The sequence below is a fragment of the Condylura cristata genome, unplaced genomic scaffold (genome assembly GCF_000260355.1).
Source record: "Condylura cristata isolate star-nosed mole 26May11 unplaced genomic scaffold, ConCri1.0 scaffold00011, whole genome shotgun sequence".
Taxonomy (NCBI): Eukaryota; Metazoa; Chordata; class Mammalia; order Eulipotyphla; family Talpidae; genus Condylura; species Condylura cristata.
In genome coordinates, this window is record NW_004567112.1 from 26,110,875 (window position 1) to 26,123,797 (window position 12,923).

Consider the following 12,923-nt stretch of genomic DNA (forward strand, 5'->3'; position numbering starts at 1 on the left):
GTGTGTGGAGGCTTTGTTCAGTGGACCCTTGACACGCCCCCACTTTGCAGTGTGTGATGGGAGATGGGGCGTGAATCCCAGATCTGGCACTGAGGACACTCCACTCCAGCCTGGCATAGGTTGCAGGAAGGTTAAGGTTAAGGAGTTTGAGCCAGGCTTGGCCGGTCCAGGAGCTGGACCGGTTGCCCACCAGTTGCCCTCAGCTGCAGCATGCTGGGCAGCAGAGTGGGCCTGCCACACGCATGCCAGTCCCCTTGCAGGGCTGCGGCGGGGAGGCTTACCTGCAGGGACTTGTCGTACCAGCGGTTAGCCCCATTCTTGCTGCATCCTCCGCCGTGAAGGAGCTGGAGCGCCCTGTTAGTGTCGCTGAGCTCCACACCTCCAGGGGTGTCCAGGCACACCAGGCAGATGCAGCGCTCGATCATGTCCAGAGAGTCCCGGTTGGTGGAGTCTGCAAAGCAGCAAGCAAGGTCTCTGCATCTGTCCAGCCCAGGCCTGGGTCCCTTGCAGAGCCACACATGGCACAAGCAGACAAAACACAAAGGCACCCAGATCCCAAGCCAGAACCCATCTCTTCCTCCCCACACAGCATGTGGGCTGTGAAGTCAGTCACTGTCCTGAGTTTCTGTGCCCTATCCTCAAGCTATAGACAATTCGGTCCCAGACGTGTGGTCACTGGTGTCTACCTGCCAGGATGAAAGCAGCCCAGATGGGGCCTTCTCCATGGACATCAGACCCTGGGGTGCTCCACTCCCCCAACAGCACCCCAACTCTGGCTCCCCGGAGCATGCCTGGTTCCAAAGGCAAGGTTATGTGCCTGCCCTTGTTTTCAAACATGAGTTGATGGACATTTCAGTCAGTACCATAGGAAAGTCTGAAGTAAGGAAGTAAGGGTGTTGTTCTCCCTCACCACTACTGTCCCAACTGTTGTTTCAGTGCTGAAGGCAGCCTGTCCCTAAGCCCTTATCCGGCAGATGCGTCCTTTGGGGCCATTTCAGGCAAGCAGAACTCATTAGGATAAATAGACTAAAAGCCACTGACTTGTTCAGACATGTCACCAAGGCAGCGTGACTTCTTTATGGGGACACTGGGCGTAGAATACATCTTGGCATCCCCTGCCGCTTCCTTCCCTGAACAGAGGGAGGTCCCAAAGGCCACCCGTGCACCCGTCTCCCAAGCAAGCGTCGTTATTGTCAGGATTGTAGTCTCCATCCTTTAGGGGTGTGAGTCCTCAGGACCCAATGGTGAGGGCTAGATATCACCCAGAGATCCTGACCTCTGAGCTGGAATCTGAAATAGAGTAAGGCCCCACCCTCCCCCACCCCCCTTCCACCCTCAGTCCTAGGAAGCCACAGGCGTGGGGAAATGATGCTGGTCACGGTAACTGGAGGCGATGCAACATTGTATGGCCTAGACTCTTACTCGGATATCCTAATAACTATTCCCCTTCAGCCACTGAATGCCTGGCTGGTGCATGGGCAACCAGCTACACATCCCAGCGTCCCCAATTCTGTCAACAAGATCTAGAAAGACTATTTGAAATCTTCCAAGTACTAGCAAGTGCCTTTTGCCTTGTTCCCACCTTCCTCCATCAGGCTGTCTGTAGCACAGCTGTGACGTCCAGAGCTGCAGCCTCATTTCGGACATCACTCTTACAGGCCACACCCTCACAGTGAGGTAGGCGAAGCCAAGCCCCAGACTTGCATAGCTCACTTTTAATATATGTGAGAGATGAAACGTTTGACTTCTTTAAGCCACTATTATTTGGGGTTTTGTCACATGGAGTCAACTCCAATCCTAACTTACACCATCTACTTGTGTTGGGTTCACATTTCGACACTGCAGGTGTAGGTAGAGGTGAGAAGCCACACCATTGATTTGCCATAATCCTAAGCTTTTACTTGCCCTTCTGGGTTTCTGAAGGCCTTCAAATCCAAGGTCCCTATCTAGAGGCTAGTCTCTTTGTCAGAGGGAAATATTCTAGGGGCTGAGGAACCTTCCAAAATGGTGGTCAAGCTTCTCCTTGCTCCCTCCAGTCTCAGCATCATGACCAAGCCTGGGTTAGATTCAAATAGGCAGGGAAGAGGGGAGAAACATGTCAGAAGGGAGAAAACAATGTGGGGAAATGTTCTGAGAGCTGGGGACTAGACCCCCAGGCTCATGGGTGGAGTTTGTGGGTGAGCAGATCTTCCCACCCCTTGTTTGATCACCTCCATCCCAAGCTTATGGGTGAAGGCATACAGGACTCAGGCAAGGCTGAAGACTGTAGTAAAGGAATGCTACTCACAAACCTTTGTTGAACAACTACTAGGTACCAGGGATCAAATAAGCACTCACATTGATGAATATGACCTAGGTATTATTAGGTATTATTACCACCATTCACATGTGAGGATCAGAGAAGCTAAATGTCTTACCTAGGTATATGGAGGATGGTCTTGGTCCTAGACATCCACCCCCAATGCCCATGAATGGTAGACCTGGGAATGCAGATTCCCTTAGCAACAGAAGGAACACTAAATGATCTTGGGCAGAGATTGATTAAGGTAGAGTCTAGGATTCCTGATTGCCTGGGAGGGGATGGTTCTAGAAGCCAGCCTAGGGGTCATAAGCACTTAGCATGAGACACACTTTGGTCCTGTTGGGTTCAGTGGGCTCTGAAAACCCAGGCTAGTAGCTGCCTATACCAAGCTTTCCTTAGAATTAGTCCCAAGGTCACTGTGGAGTGGATAACCACAACTCCCTAGGAAACACACAACAGATCTGTCCAGCAGGAGGCAGGAAAGCAGGCTGGATACAGTCTCAGAGCTGGTGAGTGGAGGCTTGAAGGACACACTCCTTCCCAGCTGGAGAAGAAGACTGGCAACAACAAAGGAGAGGTTCCCAGGTTCCCGTGCCCCAGCCAGTTCCGGCCAGGAGAGTGGGACCCCTGAGGAGGGGCTGAGCCATCATCACCACCACCACGAGCAGGTTGCACAGGGACCAGGAGCTCAGCGCTAACTACCAGGAGCCAGGTGCTGGCTCATTAGACAGAGCGAAATGGGAGCGGGACAGCAGAGCTGGGTGCCAGGTGGCCTTGCAAATAGACTCCCTGCATCCAAGCAGCTGATCGGTCAAATGTTGACAAGTTATCATGTAAAGCAGAAAATGAACTATACCCCCAAATCAACCACTGTGACTCTGACCCCGAAAGTAATAGAAACATGGGTGGTGGGCTGGAGGCACACAGCAGGAGCCGTTTGTCTTGTGACATCCTTGTTGAGCACCATGGAGGCTCCTTTAATGTGGAAAATCAATCTTCCTCAAGGAGGTCCTGCTTAATAGGGAAAAGCCAGAATTGAGTAATAGGAGGAGCTTGGTCTACAACCCGCGGCCCAGGGAGTTGACAGCTTCGACGATGCACAAATTCCAGAAGCTATTTGGCCTTGAAGGGACCTGGAGCTTCTGTTGGAGGCTGAGAGCTCACTGATGTGGCTAAGGTGAGCCGAGATAGAATGAAATGCTTCCTCCGCCTGTAGAGGGAACAGCACAGAACTCTCAGGTACCTCCCAACACACTGACCTGTGCTGTGGGCACACACAGACACTTGCCTTTTTTGATCTGTTCCCTGAGAAGCCAGCTCAAGCCAGATTTCTACCACCTGTCCATCCTCCCTTCCAAGGCCCAGGAGGTAGAGGCACTGTGCTCCTTCTTTGATGCCAGTGCTTCCAAACACTGCCAGTCTCATCTGAACACACATCTTCCCAGATGAAAGGGTTATGTCTTCTTTCAGAAGGGAGATCTGCCATCACGAATCCCATATGCCTTCTGATTCTATGGACTATCGAGTGATCTTCACGCGTTCAGTCCCCAGAGGCTTTGAGAATTCCAGCTAATGTATTTCTGTGCAATTAAACTTGGCTCTTACAAATAAGAACTGCTTCGACTTAGTCACAAAAGCCTCTTTTAAAGAGCTCAAGAGAAGGACATTCTGTGTCTAGGAAGATCGAGTGGACTTTTCCCTATTCTTCCCTAAAAAAACCTCAATGTTAGGTTTAAGTAAACATAGCATCTGATAGAAAGTAAGAAGGCCAACCAGGTGTGAACCTCATGGAGAAACATGACAGTGGGTTCCGTTCCCTGACTGCTGTAGACTGAGCGTTTTCCCTTCCCCTGAGATTTATATATTGAAAGCCTAACCGCTCAGTTCGACTATATATCACTTTAATACGCTGTATTAAACACAGTGCCTTTAAAAGGTAACTAAAGTTAAATGAGGCCATAAACATGGGGCCCCAAACCAGTATGACCATTAGCCTTTGATGAAAAGATACCAAAGATATCCAGAGAAAAGAACAGAGACCCTATGAGAAGGTGCCACACAGAAAGGCCTCGTGAGAAGCTAGCCCTGGTAACATCCTGCACTCTAGATCCATGAGAAATAAATTTCTGTTTAAGTCACTGAGGGACTGGTATTTTGTTACAGTAACCCTAACAAACTAATACCATAACAAACCAATAACAGAAAAGCACATGTGGGAGAGCAGAGTTAGGGGAACCTGTAAAGAAACTACCACAATTCACACATAATATGATATGAGATGATAAATAGAAAAACCCTAACATCTCCACCAAAAAGCTAAAAGCTAGTAGAAATAATAGATGGATACAGCAAGTAGAAGTTTCCAAAATAAAGATAAAAAATCTGTAGCATTTTTATATATATACACAATGAATGAAGAGAAGGCAAGAAAAAAATTCCTTTTATAATTGCTTTAAAAATAATTAAATACCTCAAAATTAACCAAACCAAGGAGGTTAAAGGCCTAAACAGTAAGAACTATGAAATTATTAAAATACTTAGTGACAGAAGGAGTTGGACTGATCTCTGTATGCTCACGATGGGAGAATTAATATAACGAAATGGCCATCATGCTTAAAGCTGTATGTGAATTTAGTATGATCCCGATCAAAATGCCAACAGCATTTTCAAAGAAATTGAACATAAACTATTGAAATTTGTATGGAACCACAAGAGGGCTTGAATAACAAAGACAAGCCTAGGGAAGAATGGAGAGAAATGAAGGTATCATGTTAACCTACCTCAAGCTTCATTATAAAGCAGCAGCACTAAACCAATATGGTATCAGCACAAAACAGATGCATGGACCAATGTAACAGAATTGAAGACTCTGCAATAAATTCACACACACATCATTACCTAATCCATGGTATCTTACCACACACAGTAGAAAGGACAAACTTCTTAATAAATGGTGCTTGGAAAACTAGAAGCCCATTTATAAAACCATGAAGTTAGATTACTCTCTTACTCCTCATACAAAAGTAAATTCCAAATGGATTAAAGATTTAAATATAAGACCAGCAATAGCAAAATATGTAGATAAAAACATCGGTGATATGTTCCATGACATTGACAATAAATTTTTTTTTGAGACTCAACTCCTATGGCAAAGGAAATAGAGGTAAAAATAAATAACTGAGATGAATTCAAGAAGTTTTTATGTAGTGAATGTAGTAAAAAAACAAAAAGACAACTTACTGAATGGAGAAAATATTCACAATATAATTGACAAAGGAGTATCGAAAGTATATAAAAAATGTTTGCTATGTGGGGATCTAGGAGAAGGCATAGCATTCAATAATAGAAAATCAAACAACCCACTAATAAATGGGCAGGAGATCTGAGCAGATCATTCACCAGAGGCTCCCCAGAAGACCAACAGACATATGAAGAAAATGTTCTTTATTACTTCCATTACGATGTAGATTGAACCCACAGTGAGGTACCATCTCACACCCCTGGGGATGGCACATATGAAAAAGACAACCACCAGGGCCCTCCCTGGTGGCAGTGGGAGCACTAAGCACAGCACTAAGAAGCTATAGCCACTTCCGCATGAGTTCGATCCCCGACTGCCCCAGAGGTGATCCACATGGTACGGCAGACCTCTCCTGACCCGCCCGCTGTTCCCCTCGGCAGTGGACTTCATCAGTTGGCCTGTTCTGCTTCCCACTCGTGTGAATCCTCTCACTGCCCCTGCACCTCTGGCCTGTACCCCAGTTCTGTATGCATAAATAAATAAATTTAAAAAAAAAAAGAGCACCGATGGATGCTGGAGAGAATGCGGAGCACGAGAGCACTGTCATACTGTGGGTGGGAATGGGGACTGCCGAGCCTATTACAGGAGGTGATTGTTTATCTTGGAAATGGAAATGCCCCAGTAATCTCACTTTTGGACATCTGACTCTTAGACATCACAATTTGTTCTCCCTTAAAAGGATGGCTACATAAATTTTTCCCCAAAGAAGGAAACATAAAAAAAGAACAATGGAACATTAAGAAGGAAGTCCAACAGGGAGTTAATGTCATTATCAATAAAATTTCTCTTTTTGAGCTTTTAAAATTATGTTTCATGACTGAAGTGAAAATTATAATCCTGCTGATGTGGGTCTAAATTTATAGTGGAAATATTTAAGAAAATTGTATTACACATGGTGGAAAGTAAAAGAAGTAAAAAGTGGTAAACTTTCTCTACTTCACAAGAACTGGTAATAGCTGATAGACTATGATAAACTGCAGATATATATTGGGCAATACCTATAGAAAACACACACACACACACACACACACACACACAAGGCCACCAGATACGCTAAACCAAATACTGCCAATCAATCAAGATGGGATTTTAGAAATAAATTCAAATAACTCATAAGAAGATAGGAAAAAGAAAACAAGAATCGAAAAACAGAAAAAAGCACAATGGAAGTGTAAAAGTTCAATGTTTTAATTGCAGTGACAGGAATTGACAGAGTAGATTAAAAAAACGTGTCCAAGCTATATGTTACCTATAAGAAATGTATAGGGAAACCTGTAAAGATACAAAAGTAAAAGCAAGGAAAAATATATATCAAGCAAAATTTAGTCAAAAGAAAGCAGACAAACTTCACAACAACAAAAAATTACCAGAAACATAGAGGATATCACATAAAAACAAAAGGGCCAATCAACTAAGAAGACAAAACTATCCTGATTGTGTATTTACCAAAAAGACCACAGAATGTAGCAGAAACTGACAGAATTAAAGGGAGAAACAGACAAATCCATAATTGTATTTTGAGACTTCAACACATCTCTCAATAATTGATAGAACAGCTAAATAGAAATTCAGCAGGGATAGAGAAGAACTCAATGACACCATCCATCAACTGACAATCCATTTATAGAACATTCTACCCAACAACAGCAGAATGTACCTTCTTTGCAGGTGTACATGGGATATATGCCAAGGTAGGCTGTATCTTGGGCATAACATACCCTCAACAAGATGAAAATAATAAAAATTATACAACATGCGTTCTCTGACTGAAGGAATCAAAGTAAAAATTAGTCAATGAAGCTAACAGGAGAAGGTAGAAACATTTGGAAATCAGGGCCTCCCTAGTGGTGTAGGGGTTAAATTTCAGTGCTGTCACCTCTACTACCTGAGTTCAATCCCCAGCCAGGGAGCTAAGCCACAAATATATGGCACAGCAAACCTCTCCTGTCTTACCCGCTGCTCCCCTCAGCAGTGCATTTCAGTGAATCCACCTGTTCTGCTCCCCACTCTCTCTTGGGGAATCCCCTCACCCCTCACACCTCTGGCCTATACCCCAGCTCACCAAAAACAAATCATAAATATTTGGAAGCCAAATTACAATCTTAAAAAAAATAATTCACAGGCCAGAGGGTAAGTCTTAAAGAAAAATTTAAAGATATATTGAAATGAATGAATATGAATAAAAATAGACCATAGCAACAACTATGAGACATAGTCAAGATGTTTTGTGGGGAAAATGCATGGCAGAAAATGCTTATGCTAGAAAAAGGAAAAGTCTTCAATGAATAACTAGAAGGTCTCACCTCAAGAATCTAGCAAAAAGAAAGCGAAATAAAACCAAAGCAAACAGAAGGAAGGGAATAAAACCAAAAACCAATGAAACTGAAAACAGAATAAAAAAAGAAACGCAACGAAAGAAACCTGGTTCTTTAAAACAGCAATCAGGCCCTCCCTGGTGCCGCAGCAGGTTAAAGCACAGCACCTAGAAGCTATAGCCACTTCCACAAGTTCGATCCCCACCTGCCCCAGAGGTGACCACATGGCGCGCAGACCTCCCCTGACCTGTTCGCTGCTCCCCTCAGCAGTGTGCTTCGTCAGTCTTCCTGTTCTGCTCCCCACTCTGTCTCTGGTGAATCCTCTCACCACCCCTGCACCTCTGACCTGTATTCCAGTTCTGTATGCATAAATAAATAAATTGAAAAAAAAAAACAGCATTCAAATCTATAGCAACACTAACAAAAGAGCAAGAGAGAGGGAAAAAACACATCATCTGGACCGAAATAAAGATATCACTATAGGTGCTATAGAAATCCAAAGGATAATAAGGAAATGCTATGAACTATGGTATAGACATAAAATCGACAACTTAAATGGACCAAACCCTTGAAAAGTATAAATGACCACAATGCAGCAAATAAGACAACAGATTGTTTGAAGAGCCCTTTGATCATTAAGGAAATTGAATTTGTAAGTTTAAAACTCACTAAAAAGAAATCTCCAGACCTAGATGGCTTCCCTGAAGAATTCTGCTAGGTGTTTAAGAGAGAATTAACACCATTTCACACAAGTTCTTCCAGAAAATATAAGCAGAGGGAACACTTCTGGATGTATTTTACGAGCCTATTGGGGGTGGGAGGCAGCTGTGAAGGGTGGGTGAGGTCCCCTGCGGGAGGGGACCGCCCCGTGTCTTCACCCTACCAATGTCAGCATCCCATTGGCCACATGCCTTACAGTGTTGCAAAAGGTTAACGTTAAGGAAGACAAGATATAGGCTAGATTGTTTCTTAAATTGCACACGCGTCTACAATGATCCCCAACGAAGCTTAATCTAAATTTTTCAAAGAAACCAAGAGCCAAGAATTTCTCTTTCTTCAGGGACTAACCACCTTTCCCTTCGAGGTGAACGTGAGGAAGGAAAGAGGTGGCAAGGAGAGGTCAGGGGTAGAAAACACCTCCCCGCTGCTTTGAACCCCAAACATTATTGGGTCCCCATGAGAGAAAGTGAGGGCCAGAGCAATGGCAACTGAGAAGAAATGAAACAGTCATTGCTGGAGTGTGTGCACAGACATGGGCCATGTGGGACCCGGAGAAAGAAAAGAGCACCCCAGAGTTAATAAAGCTTAGGGTTCCTGAAAGGAGGAATGGCCACAGCCACAGTCCCTAGCTGCCTGGTGGTTCCTTTCAGCAAATGCCGTTTTCAGCCCACCGGGCTTTTCCAGAGAGGATGTGGACCTTGGGCAAAGCATCATCCCCAGAGTGTTGCCCCCAAGTCTAGTAAGAGTTATCATTTAACAAGCCCTCTGTGCACCAGGCACCAGGCCACCTGCCTTCAGCCCCACCAATGGCCCTTCTGCATGCAGTGCGAGGTGGCCAGGCTCTTACCTTGAGCCTCTGCTCTGGATGCTCTTGTCCATAAAAGCCTCATACTTCTGCCTGGGAGAAAGGCGCTGGTGCCAGCACCCACCCTACCCCCACCCCAGAGAGAAACAACATTCAGTCTTGAGATCCCAGAAGGTATTTCTGGGCCAATTAAATCAGAGATGCTGTTATTGCTAATGTGTAATTGGTTTTAAAATCAGCAGACTTTTCTGGCTCTGGATGGCAATATTTAAATAGCAAAATGCCCCACCCCGAATGGTTCTGGTAAACCATGACCGAGGCCTTCTGCAGACACGGCTGCCTTCTGTCAGCTCCCTCCTTGAAAGCAGTGGCTCAGCTCTAATTGGCTGCTGGGGATAAATATTTACGAGACTGTGTAAACGGAGGCATCTGCCTGCGAAGTCTGTTCTCAGGATCTCCACAGCAGCACCCAGGAAAGCCAGTGGGCTCAAGGGGCGGGGTGCTCTCTGAGCTGGCCATCCTTTTCCTACAAATTGACAAGCACTGTAGTCTTCCAGACTCAAGGCCGAATGACTAATTAAATTTTCAGGCCAGGAAAACGGTGTTGGCTCCTCCTGGGTTCAGGAAGGCCACAGCTCCCTGACTAGCAGGGAGGGAGGTCCTGAAGGATGTGCACGGCCCCCTGGAGGCCCACCCTGTCTGCTTGTCTCTGCCGAGGTCAGCCTGGGAAGGTGATGCCCCTCTGTCTGTCCAGCGCCACTGCGGCCCACATCTAAAGAGGGCGACCACTTCAGCCTGTGTGGGACACGGACTACTCTGTTCTGTGGGGATGAAATCCCTGACCCACAGGCTATGTAAAGACTTACAGCAGTGAGGGACAGGAGGTGCCCAGCATGTGGTCACGCACAAGGGGGACCTCCGTGCACCGTGGCTGCAAAGATCTGAATAAGTGGGTCTCAGTCTGGGCTGCGCATGAGAGTGCTTTAAAAAGTAGATTCTTCGGCCTCACTCCTGCCTCCTGGAAAATCACTGGCATCCAGGGAGCTGGTTTGGGGGTTTTTTTTTAGAGACATTCTCTGGGTGATCCTGACGTCATTGGTCAGCCCCAGTCTCACTGACTTCCGCCCACCTGGGTTTAGCTTCAAGTCCATCATGACATCGAGATCCTTCCTGGGTGATGACAGGCAGAGGGATGAGGGCCTCCAGCCCTCAGGGGTTCTGTGGAAGACATGCCTTTGGTCTTATCCTAGCTATTCTTCCCCTGACAACTCTGCTTATTCTGTTCTCCCAACCAGACTGGTGTGGAGCAGGGTAGGCAATGGCAATCCGGTGGCTCTTGCCGTCCCAGCATCCAGCACCTTGGGAGGGCACTCGGCTCTGGATGTGGATGATCAGGCTGCCCACAGAGATGATGGTTTGCATGATCTTCCTGCACCCAATTCTCAGTGACCCTTGTGTGAGATGCTCACATGGGGCGCAGAGGGAGAGCAGGGTCTCTGTGGCAGACAGAGCTGACTACTGCTGATGTGCTGTGTCAGGCTGGTGCTTCCTGGACCCTGTTGAGCTCCACCTTGTCGATGTCCTGGGCAGGCTGGATGCCTGGGGAGCTCACAGAAGGGAGCTGTGGCTGAGATGTGGTGAAGGATCAAGGGCCTTTTCTGGAAGGAGAGACAGTTGATGAACTCAACTGCACCTCTGATCCCCAGTTGCCTATCTGAGAATTTAGGGGCAGATTGTGTCTGAGCTTATGCTCCTCAGCCGGACTTCCAGCAGAACAACAGGAGCTCAGCTTGGCTGAAGACTCCTACAGAGAACACCTGCCTGGGCCCAGGGCCCACTGGCATTGATTTCTGCCAGGTCTCAGAGAGTAGAGTGGGGACCTTTGGGCTTCAATTGAGATGCTCTGGACATAGACACACGCAGAGGAAACTTATGAAGACACAGGGAGAAGAAGCCTGCACCCACCAGCGAAGGAGGGAGGCTAGATGGGACCCTCATCTCTGACTAGACCCACCCTCCCCTCATCTCCCCTCTCTCACAACTAATTTTATGGAACGACCACCATGCACTGGCTTACATACAATCATGCACTTTCCTCTCCTACTAAGAATACTTCTCTTGACTTCCATCTTCTTCCAGTATGTTTCTGGGAGATACATTTCTGAAGGAAATCATCTATACTTACTGGTTCTGACCACCGGCTGCTGCCTCAAAAATAATTTCTTCCACCAGCGTATGGCCATTGTTCTTCTTATTCCAGCCTGGCCTTTGTGAAGGTGGCTGATGACTTGGGGTTGCCAAGCCCTGAATCTCCTCTCTGCTGGCCTTTCCTGAGCTCTAAGCAGCATTCTAGGGGGCTGCCCGCTTCTCCCTTCTCTCCCAGACATTTGTACTTCATCGCCCAGCTTCCTCTGGGCTCCCACGCAGGTCTTTCACAATCCCTTTTACATCTATAGCTACCTGACCTCTAAGGCCTCGTTCTTCTGTTTCTAGATGATCTCACCCAGATCCATGCCTTTAAATATCACTTATGTGCTGATGGCTCTCAAATTTATTTCTCTGTCCTGACCTCTCTCTTGAGCTCCAGACACATATATCTAACTTGACACTTGCACTTAGATGACTAAGACATTGCAGACCCAGCATACTCGGAAAAGGTTTCTTTATTTTGTAGCCACTTCCTCAACCTGGTTCGTACCTCAGTGAGCGGTACCGTCATCTACTCAGTTGCTCAAATTAAAAAACCTAGGAATGTTGCCTTTCCTTTCCTTCCTTTTGCTTCTACTTTGGAACATATCTATCCTTGTCTTTCCATCCTCACTCTCAACCACAGCCCATGCTGCTAGGAGATTTCACTCATACACTGAAACCAAGCTCCCTTTCTGCAGGAAGCGGCTGCTCTGTGAAGGATGGTTTCCTGCCTTGCAGATGACACGGTGTTAACTGGATTCACTGGATTTCCAAAGGGAGGCTTGTGGGTCCTCTCCTTTCTGTCACTCTTTTCTCAGAAGCAGCACTGCCATTCAGAAAGCCAGATCAAGTGTCATTAACAAATTAATTCCCATTAGCGCAGCCCAAGCACTTAGACCTCAAGGCAATTCTGGTCGTTCCTGTGGGGAGGTGGCTTGGGTCTGGCCTGCTAATAAAGTAGAAAGTGTACTGGAAGTAGAAGCGATTATTTTGATGCCTGTCTCTGTCCCCGGAGGGGAGGAGAGAGGGGTTTGATTACACCATGGTCTCCTGAGGGAATTAACTCACTTTCAGATGATAAGTTATTAATTCTCCGACTTGGTGGCTGGGCTGTGAGAACAGGGCCGGCCAGCACATCTCCCTGGGGCCCTGGCAGTCTTTGATTTAGGACCAAATATTCTGCAGGTACTCAATAGTTCAATGAAGGAATAATTAATTAGCAAGTGGGAGATCACTCTGGGGGCCCTGTTTCAATAATAACTCTTTATTCTTTTATTCAACAAATATAAC

The 12,923-nt window shown here is 46.4% G+C and overlaps 1 protein-coding gene across 1 annotated transcript in view; it reads right to left on the reverse strand.

The window, feature by feature from the left end:
- The window catches only part of CHAT (choline O-acetyltransferase), a 40,731-nt gene that overhangs the window by 15,596 nt on the left and 12,212 nt on the right, over positions 1–12,923 (reverse strand). Inside the window, exon 7 of the mRNA XM_012723506.1 lies at positions 282–451. Coding sequence (XP_012578960.1) covers positions 282–451 — 170 coding nt within the window. The remainder of the gene's footprint in view (positions 1–281; positions 452–12,923) is intronic.